Genomic DNA, 26,087 nt, shown 5'->3' on the forward strand with positions numbered 1-26,087 from the left:
AGAATGGGGGAATACATCACAAGGTTGGATATATAGCCCCTCCCAGAAGGGGATGAATAACAGAAATGTGAGTGAAGAGAGACAATAGACAGTGTAAGATAATAAATAATATATATAATTGATCAAGGATTCATGAGGGTGGGAAGGTGGGGGAGGGAGGAGAGAAAAGAGGAGCTTATACCAAGGGCTCAAGTAGAAAATGTTTTGTAAATGATGATGGCAATATATGTACAAATATGCTTGATACAATTGACGTATGGAATGTTATAAGAGCTGTAAAAGTCCCCAATAAAATGATTAAAATAAAATACTATGGTCTGCTAAAAGGACAAACCAATTTGTATTGGAAGAAGTATGACCAGAATGTTAGAGGCAAGAATAGAAAGACTTTGTCTTACATACTTTGGACATATTATCCCTGGAGAAGGACATCATGCTTGGTACATTGGAAGTGAACCCCCCCCCCAAAAAAAAAGGCCATCAAGGAATTGGATTGACACTGTGGCTGCAACAATGGGCTCAGGCATAGGGACAATTACAAGGATGGTGTAGGACCGTGGAGTGTTTCGTTTTGTTATGAGTCATAACCAACTCGAGGGCACCTAACAATAACAACAACAACAAAATTCTGCAGTCATCACATATGCAATAAAAATGCATTGGTAACTAGTAGGAATTGGAATGTGAATGGTGAAAAGAGAAGATCCGTATTGAGAAAATATGGCATTGGTGATATAAACACTAGAGATAGGACAGAATTTGACAAGGCCAATAATTTATTCATTTCCAATACCCCCTTTTCAACAATATAAATGGTGACTACTGCTGCGGATTTCACCAAAGGGAATGCACAGGGGAAAAAGGACTACATTTTTGGAAAGAGACGATGGAGAGTCAGGCAGTGGCTGACTGTGGAAGAGACTATCAATACTCAAATGCAATTTCAAGTTGAAGCTGAAGTAAGTCCACAGGAGCCGAAATAAAACCTTGAGTATCCCACTTGAATTTAGAGAACACCTCAAGAATAGATTTGATGCATTGAACACAAACGACAAGTTGTGGAATGACATCAAGTACATATAATCAAAGAAAGTCAAAAGCCATGAAAAGGGCAGTAAAGGGGGAAAGACAAAAATAGATGCCAGGAGAGACTTTAAGCTTTACTCTTGAATATACAGCAGCTGAAGTAAACGGAAGAATAATGTAATGAAAGAGCTGGAAAAGAAGATTTCAAAGGGCAGCTTGAGAAGACAAAGTAAAGTATTATAATGAAATATGCAAAGGCCTGGGGTTAAAATAAAAAAGGAAGAGCATGCTTGGTGTGATGGTTAGGGATGGTATCAACTAGACACTTGAGAGGGGCAGACCTTAAGCTATCAACTGCCTTGCAGCCTGATGGCGTCAAATGCCTTTGTGTACATGATAGCGAAACTTTGGAGAGTTGTATCCTGTTTTGTCTCTCAGCTTCGTCCAGAACTGGATCTTGCATGTGGTTCCTAAATCTCTTGTTGTACCCCATGCTGATCCCAGGGGCCATCAGAGGACTACTAATGGTAGATTCATTCAGTGGGCTTTGGATCTCTGCACCCACAAGCCTGTACCCCCTGCTGTCTCTGTCACCCTGGCCTAGTTCCTCAGTCTCCTGTTGTGTTGCCTGCAGATCCAAGGAGCCATCAATGAACTACCTTAACTTCAATCGAACAGGACTTACCTATATTTCTACAACAATGTAAGTCACTTCATGATAAAAAAATCTCTTCCTATATGATACACACACAAGCCTCACTGCTTTTATTTCTCTAAAAACCTAACCTAACACATTTGGCTTTTCTCAAACTGAAAGAACTGAAGAAAAAAATTTCAGTTTTGAGGCACAATATTAAAGGGTTTTATAACCAAATTATCAAATGGTGAAGGAAGTATCTGAAGAAGATAAAAGGAATACAGAGTCACTATACAAAAATGGATTGGTCAGTCTTAAAGGCTTGAAGGTGAACAAGCGGCCATCTAGCTCAGAAGCAAAAAAGCCCACATGGAAGAAGCACACCGGCCAGTGCGATCACAAGGTGCCAAAGGGACCAGGTATAAGGTATCATGCAAAAAAAAAAAGATATATGTGTGTATATGTATATATGTGTGTGTATATATATATACATACACCATATTGAATGAAGGGGGAAGTGCAGAGTGCAGACTCAAGGCCCAAGTGTCGGCCAATGGAGATTCCCTCATAGAGGGGTTTAGGAGAGGAGATGGGTTAATTAGGGTGCGAGGTAGTACTGATGAAGAACACAGCTTTACCCCAGATCCTGGATGCTTCCTCCCCCCAACTACCATGATCCGAATTCTACCTTGCAGGGCTGGATAGGGCAGAGGCTGCACACTGGTACATATGAGGGCTGGAGGCACAGCGAATCCAGGGTGGATGATACCTTCAGGACCAAGGGTGTGAGGGGCGATGCTGGGAGAGTGTAGGGTGAGTGGGTTGGAAAGGGGGAACTGATTACAAGGATCCACATGTGACCTCCTCCCTGGGGGAGGGATGGCGGAGAAGCGGGGGAAGGGAGACTCCGGATAGGGCAAGATATGACAAAATAACGAGGTATAAATTACCAAGGGCACATGAGGGAGGGGGGAGCGGGGAGGGAGTGGGAAAAAAGAGGACCTGATGCAAAGGGCTTAAGTGGAGAGCAAATGCTTTGAGAATAATTGGGGCGGGGAATGTGTGGATGTGCTTTATACAATTGATGTATGTATATGTATGGATTGTGATAAGAGTTGTATGAGTCCCTAATAAAATGTAAAAAAAGAAAAGAGGAGAAAAAAAAGAAAATGATTGGGGCAAAGAATGTACAGATGTGCTTTATACAACTGATGTATGTATATGTATGGACTGTGATAAGAGTTGTATGAGCCCCTAATAAATTGTTTAAAAAAATGGATTGGTCAATGTGTAACCATTTCAAGATAGTGGCATACGATTAAGAATCAATGGTGCTGATGGACGAAGTTCAAGGGACATTGACATTGAAGGCATTGGAAAAAGACAAGGCTTCATGAATTGAGATCCATTTTTATGCACCCACTACAAAGAAAGGTGACCCAACAGAATGCAGACATGAGCAAACTATCACAACTATCACATGCAAGTAAAATTTTGTTGAAGATCATTAATCAACAGTTGCAGCAATATATTGACAAGGTACTACCAGAAATTCAAGCTGGATTCAGAAGATGACATGGCATGAGAGATATCATCGCTGATGTCAGAGGAATGATGGCTGTAAGCAGAGAATACCAGAAAGATGTTAACTTGTATTTTTTTTTTAGTAGGCAAAGGCACTTGACTGTGTGGATCACCACAAATATGGATACAATTGTGAACAATGGGAGTTACCACGGGAAACCTGGTCAGGAAGTGATTTGAACAGATCAAAGGAATACTACATGGTTTACAATCAGGAAAGATGTGTATTAGGGTTTTATCCTTTGACCGTACTTACTCAATCTGTATGCTGAGCATATAATCTGAGATGCTAGGCAGCACTAACAAGAAAGTGGCATCAGGATTGAAGAAAAACTCATTCAGAAACTGTGATGTGCAGAAGACATAACTTTGCTTGCTGGAAGTAAAGAGGATCTGAAGCATTTTGGTGAAGATCAAAGTTGACACTCTGCAGTATGGATTATGCTTCAACATAAAAAATCTGAAATACCTTACAACTGGACTAAAAAGTAACATTATGATAAATGGAGAAAAGACTGTTGTTGTCCAGGATTTTTCCTTGGATCTGTAATCAACACCCATGGAAGCAGCAGTCAAGGAATCAAAGGATGTATCAAACTTAGGTAAATCGGGTTAAAACCTCTTTCAAGTATTTAAAAGTAAAGATGTCATTTTAAGGACTAAGGCACATTCAACACAAGCCCTGGAACTTTCAAGTGCCTCATTTGCACATGACATCTGGATAACAAAAGAGAAAGACTGAAAAGGAATCTATGCTTTTTAATTACAGCATTGGCCAAGAGTATTAAATATATCACGTGCTACGAGAAGAACAGACACATCTATGTTGGAGGAAGTATAGCAAGAATGTCCTTAGAAGCACGATTGTCTAGACCTTGTCTTATATAGGAGGGAGCTTCAAAAAGTTCATGGAAAATGTAAAGAGTTTTTTGCCTATACTTTTTTGACCCCTTCCTACAATATTTTGGACATGTTGTCAGGAAATATCAGTCCCCAAAGAAGAATGTCATGCTTGATAAAGTAGAAACAAAACACGACAAAACAAACTCACTGCCACCAAGTCAATTCTGATTCATCACAACCCTCTAGGTCAGAGTAGAACTGCCCCTTGTGGGTTTCCAAGAATGTAACTGTTAATAGGAGTAGAAAGCCCCATCTTTCTCTCCTGGAACTGCTGGTGGTTTTGAACTGCTGCACTTGCTGATTGCAGTCCAATGTGTAACCACTACACCACTACAGCTCCTTTGATAAAGTAGAAGATCAAGGAAAAAGAGGAAGACCTTTTACAATATGGATTGGCTACAGCAATGAAATTCAACGTAGCATTTTGAGGACTGTGCAGGACTTGGCAGTGTTGTGTTCTGTTGGACACAAAGTTGGAACCAACTCACACCCACCTAAAAACAACAGCAATAACAACAACAACAACAAAATTCCACTTGAATGAATACCATGGGAGTTTATGATAGCTAACTATAGGATTGCTATGAGTCAGTCTTGACTGGATGGCAGTCTTTTGCTTTTTAATCAGGTTGATGTGGACTTAAATACAATATTAGAATTTGAAAGTAAAATATTCACAACAGAAAAAGTTCTGAGATTGCAGTTGGACAGACCAATATTTTAATCTCATCTCTTAGCATCATAAACATAAAACATATTTCTGAAGCTCAGGTGGAATAAAGGATAGTACCAAGTTGTAAGAAATCTTAAAGAAGATACTGAATAGGAATAGCTAACCAACATTAGCTTTTATTAGTGCATTTTAAATGTACTTTCTATAGAGTACATACAAAATGAGGTATACAAATGCTCATTTAACAAACATATACTGAGTACTTAGACTCTACCAGGTGCTGGGGGGATGGCAGGTGCAAGACAAACAAGGAGCACACTTTCTAGGAGCTTCCACATGGGGCCATGCTCGAAAAGGCTGGGGCACAGGTAGATTACAAGAGAAAACCATTATTACTCCCTTATCAACAGCACTGGCAATTAGTCAAAATGGACCACTTCACTCTGAGCTTTTATGGTTTGGTTTTATAAAAGCTATTTTATAAAAGGCTTATGCCTTTTGTATCTGACACTGCCTAGCAGAGTGTCTAGATCTGAGTCAATGTTTCTGATACATTTGAATACCTGAATTCCACCTCTTGAGCCTCAACAACCTGATACAGCCCTATCATTCTAGGTCTAACACCACTACCCCCAACACAGGAAAAAACATTTTTTTTAGAAATGAGGACATCAGTTAGATATAAGGAACCTTGGCTAACCATAACTCTTTATAGAACATTTACCACATGTCAGACACTGAATCTTTATAACCATTTTGGGAGGTAGGTACTATTTCTCCTTAATTTAGCACTAAGGAAATTAGTGCTAAATTTCTCACCGCGTCCAAGTACTTGCCTGAAGCTGCAGGCAGGCAGTGACTTTGGGTTGCATTACGCATAATAGGTGCTTAGCAGATGGTAGTGAGTGTGGTGAAAAGTGAGGCCAGGCTGTCACGGAGATCTGAGAATCCCACGGGCCTACATCAGTGGTTCTCAACCTGTGGGCCGTGACCCCTTTGCAGGGGTCACCCAATTCATCATAGTAGTAAAATGACAGTTATGAAGTAGCCATGAATATAATTTTATGGTTGGGGGTCACCACAACATGAGGAAGTGTATTAAAGGGTCGCGGCATTAGGAAGGTTGAGAACCGCTGGTTTCACTGTGTGCAAATGATGCCTTTTTAGCCCGAATTATGAAAGGCAATACAAACAAACAAAAAACCTCTAACTTAAACACATATAGGTACCTACCTTTCTCTGAAAAAATAACATTTTCACTTGCACCGAGCACACTAAAGCAATTTGGTAAAACTAAGAAATCACAACTGGGGATGTTACAGGACTTAGAAAAGAGATGGAAGAGTATTTATAAAATAAAAAAATCTTCTATTAATTATGTAGCTAAAAATAAACCTTGCCACCACAACTCCTAAGAAGAACCAAACAGGAACAATTCACCATTCTGAAGGAACAGCAGCACCATCAACAGCTGAGTTTGTCAGGAAGAACTTCGTTAGGACATCTCTAGGAGGCCTGGTGGTATAAGTCAGACTGCTAACCCTAAGGTCAGTGGTTCAAAGCCACCGGGTGCTCCTTGGGAGAAAGTGAACGTTATCCGCTCTTGTAAAAGTTGACAGCGTCGGAAACCCTCCATGCTCACTCCGAGGGCCACTGACCGGATGCCAATGGCTTGCTTCGGTTTCCTAATCGCTACAGTGGAAAAAACGATCGTGAGATGGTGTGGGCTGCAGTTGGATTATGTGAGGGAACAAAACACTCTGTTTTTGGACATTACAGCAACGCCCAGCTAGTTTGTTTACGATGACTTGGAGGAGAACACCTGGACCAGCAGAGACAGAAGAAAAGACCACATGTGTAGTACAAGCATGAACAAGTGAAAGAGAGTAAGGTGCTTGGGTGTGGCGATTGTTTTGAAATTTCATTTTATTAAGCATATTTAAATATGAAATAACTGATCAATGACAACATATTGATTTCATAGATAATGGTCAAAAAAGGCATTTTAAGAGCCCCCGAGAGCATGGCTCCAAGCTTCTGGAGCACTGGTGACAGAGATGCTTCAGTATAAACAGCCCCTAGCTTCCTGTGGGTACCAAGGCCAGCGGGGCTTGAGAGCTAGGACAGCTTGCAGCATGACATGGCTGCTGTCGGGCCCTAGTGCTAGCTGGCAAGGTGCCACACATTGGTAACTCAAAGGCATCTGTTGAGATGAGCTAGTGAAGGATTGCTTACACAGAGAGCAAGTTATTCAAAACAGAACACAGCACTAAGGTGTAAAAAAAGAATTATTTATCTTTTAAAAATACAACTTTGAACACTACAGACATATCATATACAAAAGATTTTCCTGAAATATGCTCCATTGGATTTGCTTACTACTTACATTCTCTTATCTTGAATAGAGACTCAAGGGAGGGCATGCTTGCATTTTATAAGCACCACCACACACACAAAAAACAACAACAAAAAAACAAAACACGCCCCCTCTCCTCCCCAAACCAAACCAAGACCCAAGAACTTTGCCTGGGGATCTGACCTCCTGACTCCTGTCCTTTCCCTTTCTTTTCCACCCAGTCTAATTTTCTGCCTGTCCCACATCCCCTGGCACTGCGACCATCTGCTAATGGGCACCACTCAGCTGGAGGTGTCCCAGCAAGCAGCCCTCTTGGCCTGTTTGCAGGAAGCCTCACACACTTGGGCCCTTTCTGTATGAATTACTAAGAAGTTCCCATGGATACTCCCAGGAACTCTTTGCAAACATTCAGCACGGAGTCAGCCCAGTATTGACAGCAGTCCATGTTTGCAATTCAACGCACGGGCTGCAGAAAAAAAGGAACCACCCGAGGTTGCAAGTCAGCCAGAGGAGAAAGAGCATGAACTCTCTTCTGCTAATGCACACGTGCACGCGTGCATACCTGTGTGTGCACGGGGATTCATAGAAAACAGTATGTGCCCTCCTTGGAAAGCAGACTATTTACAAGGTGATTCTGAAGTGCACGTACACATATCAGATACTTGCTTTCTATGAACACATCGGGATTTTTTTTAGAGTCTGAATTAGACTTTTTACTGAATCTATTACAGAAAATAACTCTGGAACGTTTGCTGATGTTTGGCTCATAGTAGTTTTAACAAAACATCCAAACCATGCTTTGTCTTTTTAAAGGTGACCATGAGCAGGCACCTTCCAGAAGACACTGAAGCCTTGTTCCTTCAGTAAGGATTTGAAAGCTAATGTCAGTGATACTGAGTACCTAGTGGTCCTCTTGTCTCTCTCACCGGTAGCAACATTAATCTAAGGAGAAGTTTGGAAACACAAATCACATACAAATCATCAAAATATTTCAGTAAGCAGTGCTTTAAAAATAGCAAACTTTACAACAGTAGTACAGACACGGAAAACACACTCCACTCTTTAGCCTCAGGCTTTTTTCAGGATGACTACTACTACTACTGGGTGGGGGGAAGGAAAGAAAACGGGCAACCATTTGACAAAGAGGGGCGGAAGTTACAGCACTTGAGGTTTGAGTCAGTTTCTTTTTTTAGGGCTTGTGGCTCGAGGTGCTGTTCTAGGATCCTTATTTTAACTCAATAAACATCTCAGGAATGAATTTTTAAAGTGAAAGCAACTTCTACTTAAACAACACTGAAAATACAAATCACGTTCTACGCTTGTCCAATACACATTTATTTTCAGGATCCCAAGTTTTTCTGCTAAGGGACTCAGGTCAGTTTCAAGCCCTCAAAGCCACAGAACTTCCACCTCTTCTCCAGGCTGGCTCCAACTCCGGTCATTTCCTGCTTGAAGGTGTGCTGGAGTCTGCCCATGAGGCATTCCACATCACTGGTGCAGATCTGTGGGCCAGAGAGAAAGACACCGCCATTCAAGACCAGCTCTGCTTTTGTGAGACAGCCCCTTTTAAAAGGCTGCTGCACATGGGTTTGTGTTGCAGAGTAGGCTAACCTCTCCCCCCAGCACCCCCCCCCGTATGGCACATGTGTATGTGTTGGGTGAGTGGCTTCAAGACAGCAGTGTCCCTTCTGCTGTGACTTCCAGACAGAGTTTTCTAACCTCTCTGCTAGAATGAGCTGGTGTCAATAGCATGGCGAGACTTGGATTTGAAGTCAGCTGATGAGCGCTGGTAATGCTGGTGGTAAAGCTTGCAGGAGAGGTGGGGGGCAGATGGGCTACTAGCAGAATAGAAATCTTCAGAAGCTTATGAGTTGACACAGGAAAAGTGGTGGGAATGGGGACTGCCCCATATCAAAACCACGAGCAAAGTAAAGACAAATCTGCAGACCCCTTTTGGGGTTTGTTTCAGATGCTCTCGTCTTCCTCTCATTAGATACCTTCCTAACTGTGACCCTGGGTACCAGGGCTTGCCTGGAGGACACCAGGGCATAAAAAGAGAACTGTCAAGCAGAATATTCTTGAAGTTGGAGGGAAGAGAGCCCTTGAGTCCGCTGGGACAACTGCAGGCCCCTTTGGGAAGTCAAGTAATAGCTTTTCCCCAATACTGGTAGTACTGCAGCCAAGTAGTGAAGGAAGCACATTGTAGGGTATCAGAGAGAACACCTCCATGTCAAAACCATAAAGATGAAACATTTAGAAATACAGATGATATATGTAGCATAGCTATAGAAATGAGGCCTGGTGATCTCTGGGGGCTGTGGTTATGGGGGGAGGGCTTTCCCTTTTTCTATAGTGTTTTTATATATTCTATAGTACTTTCATATTTATATTCTAGAGTGCTTTCATAGTTATATAGTGTTTTTATTTTTTAAAAAACAACAGTTTGTATCCATTCTTTTCAGTTACCCCGCCCCTACCCCCCCCCAAAAAAAGCGAAAATCCAGATCTGTTTTAAGTTGGCGTATATTTCAATTTCCTACCAAACCAGCTGACCACTTGGTTTCGATGCTCTCATCCTACTCTCCCTCACTCCCAAATGGGCTAGTTAACTTCAAAAGAGCAGCACTTGCCAGAGATAAATGAGGGGACAATTTAGGGCTGACTCATGTGGTTACAAGAAATATAAGCAAATGTCATCCAGAAGGATGCATCGGCATGGCTGGAACCTGGTCACAGCAAGAAGATAGGTGTGTGTGCCTCTGTAAGAGGTCAGGTGCTTAAATGGTTTCACATCATGGACATTCCACTCTTAAGAATCTATCTGGCAATGGCCCTTCGCATAAAGGCCAGATCATATAAAATGGTGAGTGTGATCCATGAGCTGCTTTAACTGCATGATGATTTGGGGGGGAAAAAAGTACCAAGAGCTGCTTCATTTTGCAGGGTCAGGAGCCCCTTGTGCGTTTACGAGGGAGGTGTTTGGGACTTCCTTGCGAATGAGCACTTACCCTTGCTCTACATGCCCTGTGAACTCCCCACAGGCCAGTGCACAGAAACCAAATGGCTCACGAGCTCAGCTGGAAGCAGATATTCAGCCTGGCTTACAGTGTCCCTCAGTTCATGTTTGCAGCCTTTCTGTTGTCCCTCTCCTGAGTATTTCTTAGTAGATCCCGGTAGTGATGATGGTGGCAGGGGAGGACGTGAGTGAAACAGGACTGCTGATACTGAAAATTAGCATTTGCTGTGGGCAGGGGCATCAGGTTTCCTAAAGCAGAATGACACTGAAAACGATAAAGATCCGCAACAAGATGGACTGCTACACTGGCTCCCACAATGGGTCCAAAAGCAATGATTACCTGTGAGGATTATATGAGCCGGGGTGGGGTTTTGTTCTGGTGAACGCAGCGTTTCTAGGAGTCGGCATCGACTCAAAAGCACCTAGCAATCATAGCGTGGCTAAAGACCCACGGTTCAAGTTTCTTGTTGAGATAGCTGCTGTTGGTTAATTGCATGTAAATTAAGAGAAAGAAAGACAGTTCATCTAAGATTTACTTCAAGGCAACTCATTCCATTTGGCCTGTGATTTCCCTAGTTTTAGCACTAAAAAGTCCTAGGTCCCAGGAAATCCCTCAGTCCTGGACAAGCCAGGACGATGGGCCCCCTACTTGAAGCTCTACAGTAGATCCCACTCAGAGAGTAGATGAGGGGCCCTTCTTAGAGTAAGAATGAATGAATGATAGATTGCGATTAAGGACAGCACAGTCACCCATTCACAAAGAAGCATGCATTGCCTTGTATCCCCATCTCAGGTCTCCACGTACCTTATTGTCAAGACGGTGCAAGTAGGAACAGATATACTCAATGCTGGCTCCAAAGGGGTGAACATGAAGGAAAGTGGAGATGATCCCTAAAGAGACAATACCATGCAGGTTACCCTTCAGTACTGCATTCCTGGAGATTGCACACGATAGTGAATAGGAATAGCTAACGTACATGTACAACATATTACAGATTGGCTTGGATATTTCACTCAGGCAATCATTAAAATTCCATGAGGTCCACAGGCACTGTCGTCTCCATGTCACAGATGAGGGCACTGAGGCTTCAAGAGTTGAAGCAACTTTCCCAAAGTCACACAGCTGAGCAGTGGCAGAGCCGGAATTTGAGGCCAGTGTGGCTTTGGGAAGTAGGGTGCTTCAATCGTAACCTTCACGCAAAGCGCCTCTCCCCAGGCTATTCCACTGAAAGACAAGCTGGCATTGGAGAAGCCACTTGCACTGTTTCTGATGGCCAAGGGCCATTTGTGGTCGATAATATGACAATGAATTTAGAGTGTGCTGGCATTCCGCAGTGCATCTGCATGGTCTTTCAATTGCGTGCTAGCTTCTCAAGTGCTAATAATGTCGTACAAATCCTGTATTTTGCCGATTAACCCGGTGCCTCTCACAAGAGAATCTGCTGACTGTATTGGGGTTTTATTCAGGGGGTAGCTCTGTAAAGGAAAGCCAAAGATTGCCTTCATGGCTGACTCAAGTGGTTGCTTGCATTTTGTGCTTAAAGCCCAGAATCTCTTTAAGGAAAAGACTTCTGAGCAGTTTGCAGCATCCACTCAGTATAACTCGGGGGTGACTGGCAGACTCCTCACATTGCCTTGATTGTTCTGGCCATCAGGTTAATTGCTCTAGTACTTCTGCCTCTGACAACGGGCAGAGAAATTGCCCACAAGCCTCCTCTTTCTTTACATTGTTTGAATTCACCCCCTTTCCTAAGATTTAAGTACATCAAATAGATCTAGAATTGAGTTTGCTGAAAACTGGAAGAAAAGCTATTTGATTTTGTTTATAGGAGACAATTGCTCTGTTCCTTAAGAGGCTGGCAAAGAATGACACAGATTTAAATTGCAGCTTGAGGTTCAAATCCGTTCTTTTGGAAAGGTTTCCAATTAGAGAGCGAGAGGATGAGGGAAGGCCAAGGCGGAAGTATGGTCTTCACAATCGATTCCAAATGGACCAGTTGCCATCAGGTAGTTGTCAACCCATGATGACCCCATGGGTTTCAGAGTCGATCACCAGGCCTTTCTTCCGAGGCTCCTTGGTGAGTTTGAACTGAGCAACCTTTTGGTTAGTAGCAGAGGGCTTCACTGCATGACCCAGTGATCTTACTATTACATGTAGCCCACTTCCAGCGACTCACTTTGGGCTCACAGTGGAAGTCTGAGGCTGCAACTCTTGACAGCAGCAGATAGCGTCTTCTCCCCACAGGGAGTTGGTAGGTTTAACTCATTGGTTGGCGCCCAATGCAATGCTTTACGCACTATATACCAACAGTCTCCTTATTAATCCTAGGAGCCTGGGTGGCACAAAGGTTAAGCACACTGTTGCAACCCAAAGGTCAGTGGCTCCAACCCACTGGCTGCTGTGTAGGAGAAAGAAGAGGCAGTTTGCTTCTGAAAAGATTTAGAGCCTGGGAAACCCTAAGGGGCGGTGTAACTGTGTCACTATGAGTTGACATTGACTGGACGGCCATGAGATTTTGTTTTTATTTTGGTTGTCAGTTTTGTTTTTCACACTGATTCAAGCTGGAAAACTTAAATACTGAAGATAGTCCATGTTCAACGAATTATAGATGATATGACCACGAAAGGCTGTCACATGCCAAGAAATAACTGCCTAGGTTTTAAAACATAAAGCTGTTTTTTGGTGGATTATGCCTAAAAGAGCCAATTTTAAAAATAGCTTTTTCTTTCACTTCCATCATTCCAAGACAACTTTCGTTAACAAAACAAAAGAAGAGACTGATATGTAGGGATCTCTTCTTCCAGGACAATCCATTAACAAAGGCTTCCTTCTACTGTCAGTGCTTCTCTGATTGGTCTCACTGTTGCCATGCCAATTTATTAAAGAGCTTTGAGTTGGGAAATGGAAATAAGTTGTCACTTTTCAGGACATCTCAGTGGCAGATCTCCCTGTGCATCTTTATTAACATATCAGAGTGCTAAATCATCGAAGTCTCATTGCCACTCCAGAAGAAGGAAGCTCTATTTAAACAATAGGCACATGGCAGTCAGTGGGGAGGTGGGCTTTGAAGTGCTGGCTCAGCTTCCTAGGATATAGCTGGGGCCACCTGCAGAGGGTACAGAGCAGCCCTTTTTAGTGACTCCATTCTATAGGACCTCATCTACCACTGTTCCTCAAAGGGAACCTAAGGCCCATGACATTTGTGACTATGGCTCCCATTCGCTGGGGACTGACTGTGGGTTGGTAAGTCACAAGGCTCCTTCAGTTCTCATGCAGGGACTGAAGGTCAGAGTGGAAATAGCAGGGTACAGATGGGAAGGCTTGTTAACCCTTTATGCTCTCACTGTCTCTCTTAGTTTTTTTAAAACATTTTATTAGGAGCTCATACAAGTCTTATCACAATCCATACATATATATACATCAATTGCATAAAGCACATCTGTACATTCTTTGCTCTAATCATTTTCTTTTTTTCTCTCTCATTTTTTTCTTTTTTTACATTTTATTAGGGGTTCATACAACTCTTATCACAATCCATACATATACATGCATCAATTGTATAAAGCACATCTGCACATTCCCTGCCCCAATCATTCTCGAAGCATTTGCTCTCCACTTAAGCCCTTTGCATCAGGTCCTCTTTTTTTCCCCTCCCTCCCCGCTCCCCCCTCCCTCATGTGCCCTTGGTAATTTATACATCGTTATTTTGTCATTTCTTGCCCTATCCAGAGTCTCCCTTCCCCCCCTTCTCTGCCGTCCATCTCCCAGGGAGGAGGTCACATGTGGATCCCTGTAATCAGTTCCCCCTTTCCAACCCACTCACCCTCCACTCTCCCAGCATCGCCCCTCACACCCTTGGTTCTGAAGGTATCATCCACCGTCTCTCTTAGTTTTTAACAAAGAATTTGATTTATTTTCATGATTGCTGAGCATTTTTACAACAGAACACACCCCGGACTCAGCAGTTTCTAGTGTACTGTGGCATGGATGACATTTGTAGCCAGTCTCATCCTCCTTTTCAGAGTTGCCCCGCCCGGGTTAACATAAACTCCAGTCCTAGCTAATCTTTTGTGTTTCTGGTATCACTTTGATCTCGTAGAGATCTTCAAAAGATCTCACAGAGATCTTCACAATGCTCAGGGCAGACTTTTTTGTTTTACTGCAGGAACTAAACTATTTTTTGGTTTTAGGAAGACTACAGGGGATATTTGTGGTTTGAGCTTTGAATGCGTGCATTTTTATAAAGCAAGAACAATTGTCGCAGCAGAACCCACCAGTGTAGAAGATATCACTGGTGCTTACCTGCCAGTGACCTGGAAGCAACATAGGAAAAGCCTGCTGCCTCCAGAGGCAAGGTCTGCACCATCCCCTGAGTTGGAGTGAGAGGGCAATGCTATCCATGCATAGAGATTATAAAAACAATCTACACAGTGTTCCCCCAGCTGGCCCCTGAATCTAGCATAGTGCTTGAACTGATACTTTTGATGTGGCCACAGGGAGCCTGAAGAGGTTGGATCAGTGCTGGGAGCGGCTCTTATAATTTTTATTAAACTGTTGGCATTGAGATTCTGTGTACCTGTATTGTTAGGCTTTACAAATGTTTGGCATGCCTTTTGACTCTTAGGGTAAGTCCTTATCCCCCTCCACTGGGCCCTACACATTGTATGTGTGTGGTTCGTGTCCTTACCCACTAGCAGTGCTTCACGTTCCGATTTGATAGGACTGCTGTTCAAGGTATTCTCAAGAGGGTAGTCATTCTCCTGGCTGGATGCACACAGTCTAGAAGCACAGCTTTCCTGTGGAAATAATAGGCTTGTTGGGCCAGCTCACCGTATGTTGGCACAGATTTGGCTGAAAGTAACTACACAACAGGCAACTTCACACAGGTCCATTAAAGTAATAATGTCCAATTTTGATCATCTCGAGGGGGAAAAACAGCATAAATTACAAAAGCATTACAGAAAATCTAACGATGGTTTAACTTTGAAAAACAGAAACAGTAAGACATCATATCTTCACCAGTTGTTTGCTCCCCCCCCCGCTCCCCGTGCCTTTATTGTTTTTGAGACTAGGCAAGTATTCTGGGGGTGGGGGGATTAGACTTAACAGATATTATCTACTGAAAGACACTCGGCCTGTTAGGCAAGTATTATCTCTATACATGGTCAGGGAGTGATGCAGCCATGATTTCAACCCAGGTTATTCACCATTTAAAAGGACTGACTACTAATGAATGAACTCTCCCTTCTCCCTGATAAGGGCATTATCAGTTAGGCTGCTAACCAAAAGGTCAGTAGTTCCCATCCACCAGCTCCTCCAAGGGAGAAAGATGAGGCTTTCTGCTCTCATAAAGAGTTAGTCTTGGATACCCACAGGGGCAGTTCTACTCTGTCCTGTGGAGTGTCTCTGAGTAGGAGTAGGAACTGATTTGATGGCACTGAGGGAATTAGGATAGTCTGGACTTTACAGTAGGAAGTGACCATGACCCAAACACTGTTATTCAGGGGCTCTTTTGTTGAATGTGTTTTCTTGCTGTAAGCAAAGCCTACCCACTCTCATCTAGTCTATTCCAACTCATAACACCCCTGTAGGACAAAGTAGAACAGCATCTGTGGTTTGCAGGATTGTACATCCTTACAGAAGCAGAAAAGTTCATCTTTTCCCATTGGAAGGGCTGCTGGGTTTGAACTAGTTATCTTATAGTTAGCAACCCAATGTGTCACTGAATATGCCATTGGGCCCCTGTGAGCACAGCAGATATACTTTATCAGAGATACTTGCTGAATGTATAATCATCAATTAAACTAAAAAAGACTTCCCGATTTTCCAAGAGTCTCTCTTTGGGTCCTGAAAGGATGATTTCTGTATTATGAATGTGAAGGAAGTGCCTTCAGCAAAGGCATAAAAGCACTCAGTCTCTGTGCTGATGTGAAGAAAATGCTGGTGAAATGCTCCCCCGGGGTGGGGGGGGGAGATCAGGGCTGGCTTAGAAGCTCTGACATTTTCTTCTCTGCATTGTTCCTTTAAGGATGCCTTCAAAGCTTCCAAGATGCTGCCCTGAAGAAACTGTACAGCCTAGGCTGCACGGTGTGCTGTTGTGTGGATTTTTCCGACTTCCTGGCTCTAGTCAGAAGGGAACCCTTCCTTGACGAGCTACTCAATCTTTGGCCTTTAGATTCTAATCCAGACAGTAACCATGATGCCAAGTTAGATTTAAACTACTGCACACTTCTAAGCCACAGGTGCCACATCTGCTTCCAAGTCTCCTTTAAAACATAAAATGATCCAGTGAGCCATTCCTTATGTGTGAGTCAAACAGACTGGTGTTGACTTAAGATGTAACGACATCCTGAGCAGTTTTAGCCATCTTGAATAGAAATGTAGTCTTTCTGCAACCTTCCTTCATTTTGACTATAGGTAGTATTTTAAAAATTAGAAGGTCCATTGAAGGGATGTCGATCACCTTGAATTTTACTAGCAGAATCAAGGCACTAGCCCTTTCAGCAGCAAGAGAAACATAAGTCATATGGTTATATTGCAAAGCACTGACAGTAAGTCACACTGTGGTTTACTGTCAAGCAACCCCACCAAAAACAAAAGCGATACCTTCTCACCGAAATGTATTGCTTTTCCTTTCAACCCGAAATTATTTTTGCAGTTTAAAGTGATGGCGTTTGTTTCCTCACCTAATTGTGTCAGGTTGAAATATTTGGTCCCAAAGCAGCTTCCTGGAGCCTATCCATTTATAATGAACTGTCATGAGTGTCTTTGAAAGAAGCTTTGCTTAAAATAACAGGAAGATGCATTCTCTGGCTCACATTTTCTCAATGATCAGTTGGATCTCTTTGCTAGTGCTCTTTAGCTGCCACTTCCTGATATAGAGCGTTTCAGAATGAGACACACTTAGACTGCGGCACACTACATGGCAAGTTTCTTCTCTGCTAGTTGACCTTTTCCCTCTTCAAAATATTTCCCCACGCCCAAAACCCAGAAAGTTTGTGATGTCAATGCTAAAGACGGAGCCTCTAGGCCGCAGGAATGTCATTCAACATGACACCACAACTGTCTGTGATCTTCTAGCTGCACACATCATGTATGCTGGAACTGAGACAGAGCTCTATAGTCTGACAAAAGTCCTGATCAGTAGAGCAGCGTTGACACTTCTCTTAAATGCTTGACAAGTGGATTTCTCTGGAGCTGTGCTCCTTTCCTTAAAAGCGCCCACAAAACTGGAAAGCGAGCTGACTGTATGGAGTGGAAGAATTAAAAGCAGATTGCAAGTGGCCTCCAGAAGCAAACAGTTTCAATCATTTGTTGCAATGATCCCAAGGTTGCCAGATCCTAACGGTACTCTGGGGAAACGCCTGCGCTGGCAGAGAGGTCTGGGTGGTTCAGGTGAACAAGTGGAGGTTATCATTTTTAGAGACTAACTTCAGGAGAATGGCAGGCATAATGGAGTTGGGAGAGTTATGATGAGGAGACACCAACAATAGAGTATCCAAAACACCGAACCAAACTCACTGCCATCGAGTTGATGTAAACTCACAGGAACCCTATAGAGCAGATTAGAACTGCTCCAGTGGGTTTCCGAGACTAAATATTTACGTGGATTAGGAAGTCCTGACTTTCCACTCACAGAGCAGGTGGTCATTTTGAATGGCTGACCTCTCAGGCAGCACCCAACATGTAACCATTACACCACCAGGGCTCTGAGATATCCTGGGCCCCTGATTCCTGGCAATGGCACATTAATCTATCCAGATGCTAGTTGATTGCCTCAGAGATCATCGCTGACAGTTATTGCTGCACTCACCCTGCTGCCATTATTTAGCTTTAGACTACTGTGTCTTTCTTAGGCTCCAGTTTGCTTTTTAAGCTTTCTCACCTTTCCTGTGGGCTATTATTCTCACCTGCAGCTACTCATTGTGACACTAGATTGGGTGTCCACAAAGAAATGTCAATGTTGCACTTGCATTTCACCCTGTACAGATGCAAAGTTAAAGGTTCTTTCTGTGTTGTTGTTTACTAGATAAGATAAGGGTATTCATACTAGCTTTCTCCAAGAGAGAGGATGATGGTACATGTTGGCTGCCACTGAGCCAATGCTGACACACAGGGACCTCGAGGGACAGAATGGAACTGGCACATAGGATTTTCTTAGGTATCTTCTTTACAGGAGCCAATCGTCAGGCCTTTTGCTATTGTGGGTTCAAACTGCCAATCTTTGGGTTAGCGGCCAAGAGCGAGTTCTTTCTTCCTTATTCACCAAAAAATGTGCTCTCCATGACCCTCAGAAATGCCAAGGGCTCATATTTTAGAAGTGAAACCTTGATACAAGAATGATTCTGGAGAGGGGCTTTGATACCATTTCACTTAAGCAGCCCCCAGGGTTTCCTACTGCAGTGGCATTTTCATTGTCTCTGGAAAGGAGAGGGGTGGTGGTGGCGGGGAAAGGTTGAGTGAAAACTCTTGTACCTTTTCTTTGAGATTTTCCAACATTTTTTCCACCTGCAATTTGTCATCTTTGATTTTTTCCAGTTCTGCTTCTTTCCGTTTGTATTCATCTTGGACTTTGAGTAGATGCTATAAGAAAGACCAGAAACAATCAGGTCACCAGTGAAGGAGCTGCACTTTCCTCTAAACTCCTGGCTGAGGAGTTTCACTTGCCCCAGCACATGCAATCCTGTCTCCCTGCAGAGATGCTGAAGCAGAAACCAAATGCACCTAGTGCCATTTTATTTGGTCCTTGTGAACTTGGCCATACAAAGGGGCTTCACAGCATTTGTGTCATAATTCCATTATCTTTTCATTCCAGTTCTCACAAACTTTGTAAAGCCTCCTAATGTTTTTAACAGCGTGTGAGCAATAAAATGATCCACTTACTTAATGTCTTTTCTATTCTGGTCAATGGTATAGGAAGGTGCAGTTAATACTATGTGGGCAGTATCTTGGTCATTGGCAGAAGTGAATTGAATGTAGTAAAGCATTTTTTGGGTGTGTGTGCGCAAACAGCCATTCACCAAATCAAGTTCCATTTCTGTGAGGAGAGTGGTAACGAACCCAAGTTTCACATGTCGGTTTCTACAATCAGCTGGATATATCATTATTAGTAACTATATAAACACTGCTTACTGAGGGTCCAATAATTGCCCAGTATTGAACAGAGGGGTTTTAAACAAGGGGGCTTCAAAAATTCATGAAAAATAGGATAAAAAGATAATGAAACATTTTCCCTGAACGTTTTGAAGCCCTTCAATGTACATGCTTTCATGGAGACCTCACAATACGCCTAGAGGGTAGATGACATTATCCTTGTCACAGGGAAGTTCAAGCGGCATGCCTACGACCCTTCGGTAAGTCGCGGAGTGGGGTTTATACCCAAGATGGACTCCAGAGCCCATGTTTGTAAGCACCATATTATACATACAGCTCTTTGTGATAAGCTGGGGACATTTTATCACTGTCAGCAAGGCTGTTTTTCCAATAAATGAGAATCAAAATGAGTGAAATTAATTCACTGCGAGGTAGCAATTCCTCCCCACCCCCACCTCCGACGTCTTTATAATAATGAAACAAACCAACAAAAATCTATTGCTTTCAAAGTAAATGTAAACAGCAGAAATCTCCTAATGTGAAGTGTTTTTAAGGTAAGAGGGAAGGAAAAACAAAGAGCTTGCAATGTCTTAGTTTCCAGAGACGTGTAAAGGACCATGGGAAGGGTTAATGACACGAAATATAATTACGTGTGTGTGTTTGTCTCTGACATAACTTACATGCTCTAGTTAAGCCTCATGGCACCAGTAGCCTCACATTTCTATTCCATCTGCAACCATTGTCTGACAAATACGATCACACTAATATTTCACCTTTCCTATGCGCAAACAAGTGGCTTCTAGAGCCATAGTGGCATTGTGGGTTACGAGTAGGGCTGCTAAACATGGGGTCAGCAGTTTGAAATCACCAGCTACTCTAAGAGAGAAAGTTGAGGCTTTCTACTTCTATAAAGCGTTACAGTCTCAGCAACCCACAGGGGCAGCTTTGCTCTGTCTATAGTGTCACCACGAGATGGAAGAGACTCAAAGACAGTGAGTTTGGTTTGTCCTTTGTTCTTGAGTGCCAAAGGAGACTCCCTGTTTATGATCATGTACTTTTCAACAATCAACTAGCTTGTATTCCAAGGTACAAAGTTAAAAATTCTTGGACAATTTACTCTTTAAAGACAATGGCTAGAGATATTGCATGACAGAAATGGCTGGTACCCTTCCAGTACTTCTAAACTGTAGGATCATTGTGATGGCTCTATAAACCTTCTAGATATTGTAACCATAGTAGGATGTGCCTTGTGTTTTAATTTTCATATTTGGGATTATGTGCAAGAAAATGAACTTACATCAATTATTTGTGAAAACAAAATAAAAGCAAATTTATATTATGGACCCAGAACCCTGAAACTTGAAAGCTCAGGAAGCCCTGTCTGCCACCCAATCAAGGGAAGGATTGCTGGTAAAAGGCTGTATTGTTCAGGATTCTGTCAATTTTATCAGGATTCCGGATACTTATTCATATCTAAGTAACTGAGTGTTTTTAAATAAGGACCTTAAGCCCCTGTCCAGATCCTTTTGAAGCATTAAAAAAAAAAACAAACTCAGGTCTGACATTAAGTATTTTTCACTGAATACTCATTCTTTGAAAACTGGCGATCTACTGCTCTCTCCAGATTAACCAGACTAGTTTGGTAACCACATCAGACCTGCCAGACACCAGAATATCTAGAATAAGAGTGGTTTGCTCATATTTGCTTGGAGGGGGCCCTTTTACAGATGAGACCATCCTTCCCAAAGCTCTGAAAACGAAAATGTTTTTACCTGCTGCATTCCCTGCAGGGTTTGTTGCAGGAGTTTCAGCTGCTGCTCCTTGCTGGGATCATCTTCTCTGGGAGCTTTGCCTTGTTCTTGCTTGAGCAGCTCGACCTCATTGCGATAGGCATCAAGCTGCCAGCGGAGGCTGTCATTCTCTTCCTTCAGGGCTTCTGTCTGTGATACTAAAGCTAAAGCATCAATGTACAATAGGAAAACGAGGAAAACCTAGTAGTGTAAATGAAAAAGGTGTAGAAAGCCTTCTGATGAGGAACTTTAAGGCTGAGTTGGCCAAGGAAGCAAGAGATGAACGCAAAAGTACTCAGATTCCTTTTGGGATGTGAACACAGGCTTCTGACACTTTAAAGTCTCCATGATAATTTTTAGTCTCCACCCTAAGTATAACTTGTTTCTAGGTAACATTGATGACTTTTATTTGAAATGCAGCCCATGATAAAAGTCCCATAGCAATGAAGTTTAGGGCTAAATATTCTGAATTGACAATGCCCATATAATCATTTTTGCCAACAGCTATTTTCAGAGAAGATAATTAAACTTTTAGATCCAGGCATGGTCTACCCCCAGGGAGATATGGAGCAGAGAGTATCCACAAGCAGAAAAAAGATTGAAGTTCTCAAAACCCTCACAACCAGATCAATAGTTAGCATCATGATAAGTAGAGAAAAGATTGCAGGGGTCCAGGATTTCGTCTTGCTGGATCCACCATCCATGCTCATGGCAGCAGCAGACAAGACATCAAAAGATGCATTGCATTGGGTAAATCTGCTGCAGAAGACTTCTTTTAGTGTGTTGTAAAGCAAAGATGTTACTCTGATGACTCCGGTGCACCTGACCCAAGCCATGGTATTTTCAATTGCCTCGTATGCATGTGAAAGTTGTACACTGAATAAGGAAAACTGAAGAAGAACTGAGGTATCTGAATTGTGGTGCTGGCAAAGCATCTTGAAAGTACCAAGGATTGCCAAAAGAACAAACACATCCGTCTTGGAAGTACAGCCAGAAATCTTACTAGAAGCGAGGGTGGCAAGATGTCATATACTTTGGATATGTTATCAGGAGAGACCAGTCTCTGGAAAAAAGACATCATACTTGGTAAATAACAAGGGCAGTGAAAAAGAGAAAGATTCTCAACAAGATGGATTGACACAATGGGTTCAAACATAACAATTGTGAAGGGGTATGGGGCTGGGCAGTGTTTCATTTTGTTGTTTGTTGGCTCGCCGTATGTCAGAGCTGACTCTATGGCACCTAACACTGATTCTGGGGAAAGGAAAATGAAAAAGAACTACACGTAAGGAAACGTACATTAAATTTAAAGATTTATGGAAGGACAGGTTTTCAGGGAGAAAAGCACAAAAGTAATTTCAAAATGTTTCATCTGAATACTTTCAATAATATCTGAATATTTTCAAAAATACAACAAACAATTTCCATTCCCTAGGTTTAAGATAATGGTAAAGAAATGATCAATTTCACTAGTTTCTACTGCTTACACTATAAACTCATGGGACCGGTTGTAGTTTAATCATTTTTGATTACTAACCACAGAGAGTACCGGAGAAAAGACATTATTGAAAAGACATTATTGAAATTGGTCAAAATTACAAATATGCACATTAATGGACACAGTGGAAACTTGTCTCAGGTATTTCTGGAGATGGATTCTGCGTGGAAGAAAGGAAAAGTGAAGGGAATGAAATAATTGAGATACTTGGCTTAGCTGTAAATGGTAGAGGAGTTTTCCAAAGGGAATTTACAGGACAAGAGTTATCCTGTACATAATGAATAGAAAGAAGTTGTGCTTTACAAAGATGCAAGATAGAGAAGAAAACTATTACATAGGTTGAAACACGTATTGGGCTACTAACCACAAGGTCAGTAGTTTGAAACCTTCTCTGTGGGAAGAAGGATAAGGCTTTCTAGTCCCATCGAGTGACAGTCTCAGAAACCCACGGGAGCAGTACTACCCTGTCCTCTAGGGTTACTGTGAGTTGGAATCAATTCAGTGGCAGTAGGTGAAAAGCAATCTGCCTTTAGGGAGATGTTGGGTCTAATTCAAAAGCTTGAGCATTAAGGTTTCCCTAAAACCACTGGTTACTGATGTAGACTGATGGATCTGGTTGTCTATGCAAAGCAGGGAGTAGGAATATTCAAGGGAGCACTTTGCTGAGGAACGTCTTCCAGTACTATCAAGACATTCTCTCAATGTCCCTACTTTTCAGATGGTCATGCAATTAGTTCAATATGGCAATTTTAAACTTCCCATTTGTTGAAGAAAACTACAAAAGGTCTTTGGCATGACACATTCCATTTTGTGCTTGGTTTTATTATTGATTTGCATTCTTGCTGTAATCACAGACTATTTGTGTATTTGAAGAGGAAGCCTTCACTTAAGAGACCTGGATTCCGGCATTCCAAATAATCTCTCTTCTAGCTTCTGGGAGGTTCCCCCCGCCGCCCCTCACCTTAGAGTCACACTGTCCCTCACAATCACAGCACAAAAGTAGATGCTGCAAGTGAACCATGATTGTATGGAAAAGGGACCATTCATTATCTGCCAAGCAGAGGACAAACTATTTGTTTTTGTTTGCTGGGTGAGTGCCAAGGACACATCTTGAGTGGGAGGTCTGCTAAGTAGCACACAGGTTACTCTGTGAATCAAGTGACTCCCACAGATGGAGAGATATTTATTTCTGCTTTGGTTTACATGTTTGTCCTCTGGCAGTCCACACAGTTCAATACAAGATAGTGATATTTCATTTCCATCCACTGGCTGTTTGTACCGCAGGGCAATAGTTACACTCATGTTATACAAGGCACATGGTGGTCCGGGGCCAAGAAAAGGACAGAGACCTAAGAGGATAGCTAGGAGCAGATTCTCCAGTTTAAATGTGAAAATATTTTCCTTTAGAGAAAATGAGGAGTGTTTCATTTTCTTTTGGGAGAAAGGACTAAATGATGAGAAGAGATGGAGTTCTACAGTCAAGTGGGAGCAGAGAATAATTTCCTCAGTTTGGACCTGTCACAAAGCCATAGAAACTGTGATCTCCCATAATGCTACTGAAGAGACCTTAATGATAAAATGTATTTCACACTCTCTGAAATGAGGGTTTTTGTCATTTTAATGAGGACACCCTGTCTTTACCTTCACAGACTTAATATTAATTGGGTCCATTTCCAAAGTTGGAGTTCTCTGTACATTGCCAGAGCATCGAAAAGTTCAATATTACCTTTTAATAATATGTTTGAGCAGGTGAAGCCATCCGTCCTGGTACTAAAGAGCAAAGTACAGTGGATGTATTCATATCCTGCCACCATTAGTTCTCAGCATCTCCTTTGCGTTCTTTCGTTTATTATTTTCTAGGTGGGGCACACATCTCTTTAGGCTCCTCAGATCTGAAGCTGGCCGGTTCCTCATACCAATATGAAAGTACAAGGGCAGCTGTGAGTGCCTCCTTCTGGAGGGGCCACTCAGCAAAATCTCAGACTTATTTTTCTACAACAAAAGAACTAAAAGTATTGTATGCCATTAAAAAGATTTTTTAATGCCTGCCTATATCAGTGGTATAAAGGAAACAACAAAAATCAATCAATCAATAAATGATGGAAGTAAACCTAGGGAGCCAGTCACCCTTACCAAGTTGTATTATAGGAAATCCTAAAAATTGTTACCAAGTCATAGGTGGAACAATGTATAACATTCTCCTCAAAGCTCATCAAAAAATTTGAGCTGGAGTAATTTACAAAGGGAAAAAGCCTCAAAGAAAAAAGAATGGGAAGAAAGACGGCAATGACAGGAGCCCAACTCATTGGCAGTGGGTTACATGACCTCACAGTGCCTTGCTCTTCGTGCCCTTCCACTCTAGTCAGGCTCTGTCAGTTTGGAGGCAACTGGAACCTCATTGCTTCCTCTCCCACGTCTCTAGATAGCTCTTGCAAACAGAGTATCCTTGTTTTCCAGTTATGTCACTGTCCCTCACTCTGCTAAGATTCTGCTGTCTTTACTTGCTGAGACCTTTAATCTCTCAGAGCGACCAGCTTCACCTAGTTAGTTGATGAACTGTTTACTGGCTAAACAGGTGCATTGCAAACTCCCCAGCACAGCCCTCTGTATTCTGGCCAGATTCATTAAGCCAATCTCTGTGGCCGCCCCCCCACCCCTGGCTCACGGTCAACTACCTCTACTTTCTCTATTCTTTACACTGAATGGCAGGAATCACTTAAAAGATGTTGCAGAGCTCGACAGTCTCATATTTGTACATCGTGCACTCCTTTCTTCCATCCACACTCTGCACAGCATTTATTTGGGACCCTCTGTAAGGTCTTATTTCTGAGCAAATTCTATAATCAATAACTGCCCAATCACCTAGTATATGGAAAAAACATGGGATATCTACTCTCATTCCTCTCATTTCAGAGAAGGATGGTTCTCGCCTCTCTAAAGCAAACATGAACTGAACTTGGCTCACTTCCCATTCTTCTGTAGTAGTGGTTCTCAAACTTCCTAATGCCATGACCCTTTAATACAGTTCCTCATGTTGTGGTGACCCCCAACAATAAAATTATTTTCGTTGCTACTTCCTATATGTAATTTTGCTACTGTTATGAATTGGGTGACTCCTGGGAAAGGGTTGTTTGACTCCCAAAGGTTGAGAACCGCTGTTCTATAGGATTGCACTTCTATATTTACCCATAAGTATGCCTTCATTCTCTAACATCTTCACCCACACCATTTCCATGACCTCTTTCCCTTCCTATTTACTAATATTTGCCCTTGAACAACAAACAATTTATTTTCAACTTGGCTATCAATTCTAGCCAACATTCATTATACTTGTATTTCCTTTTGTTTGGTACCCAATTTTTCAACATATGGTCTTTAGCTACTTTTTCTCTGCTTATTTTATAAGGTCAGGAGCCACCATCTGCTCCACAGGAGCAAGATGAGGCTTTCTGCTCCTGTAAAGATTTAAAGCCCACAGGGGTATTCCATTCTGTCCTATAGGTTTGCAAT

At 42.3% G+C, this 26,087-nt stretch overlaps 1 protein-coding gene across 3 annotated transcripts in view; it reads right to left on the reverse strand.

Annotated features, from left to right (window-relative positions):
* Positions 1-7,093: 7,093 nt before the first annotated feature.
* Positions 7,094-26,087, reverse strand: part of ENOX2 (ecto-NOX disulfide-thiol exchanger 2) — a 347,998-nt gene continuing 329,004 nt past the window's right edge. For 2 of the 3 annotated variants that reach the window (XM_075538971.1, XM_075538973.1), the window contains exons 11-15: positions 21,062-21,243; positions 18,672-18,779; positions 14,884-14,992; positions 11,001-11,086; positions 7,094-8,681 (exon numbers count right to left, since the gene is read on the reverse strand). In XM_075538971.1, coding sequence (XP_075395086.1) covers positions 8,550-8,681; positions 11,001-11,086; positions 14,884-14,992; positions 18,672-18,779; positions 21,062-21,243 — 617 coding nt within the window. In that variant the 3' untranslated portion in view covers positions 7,094-8,549. The remainder of the gene's footprint in view (positions 8,682-11,000; positions 11,087-14,883; positions 14,993-18,671; positions 18,780-21,061; positions 21,244-26,087) is intronic. The other variant, XM_075538972.1, reaches the window with a different exon arrangement.

This window comes from Tenrec ecaudatus, chromosome X (genome assembly GCF_050624435.1).
Source record: "Tenrec ecaudatus isolate mTenEca1 chromosome X, mTenEca1.hap1, whole genome shotgun sequence".
Taxonomy (NCBI): domain Eukaryota; kingdom Metazoa; phylum Chordata; class Mammalia; order Afrosoricida; family Tenrecidae; genus Tenrec; species Tenrec ecaudatus.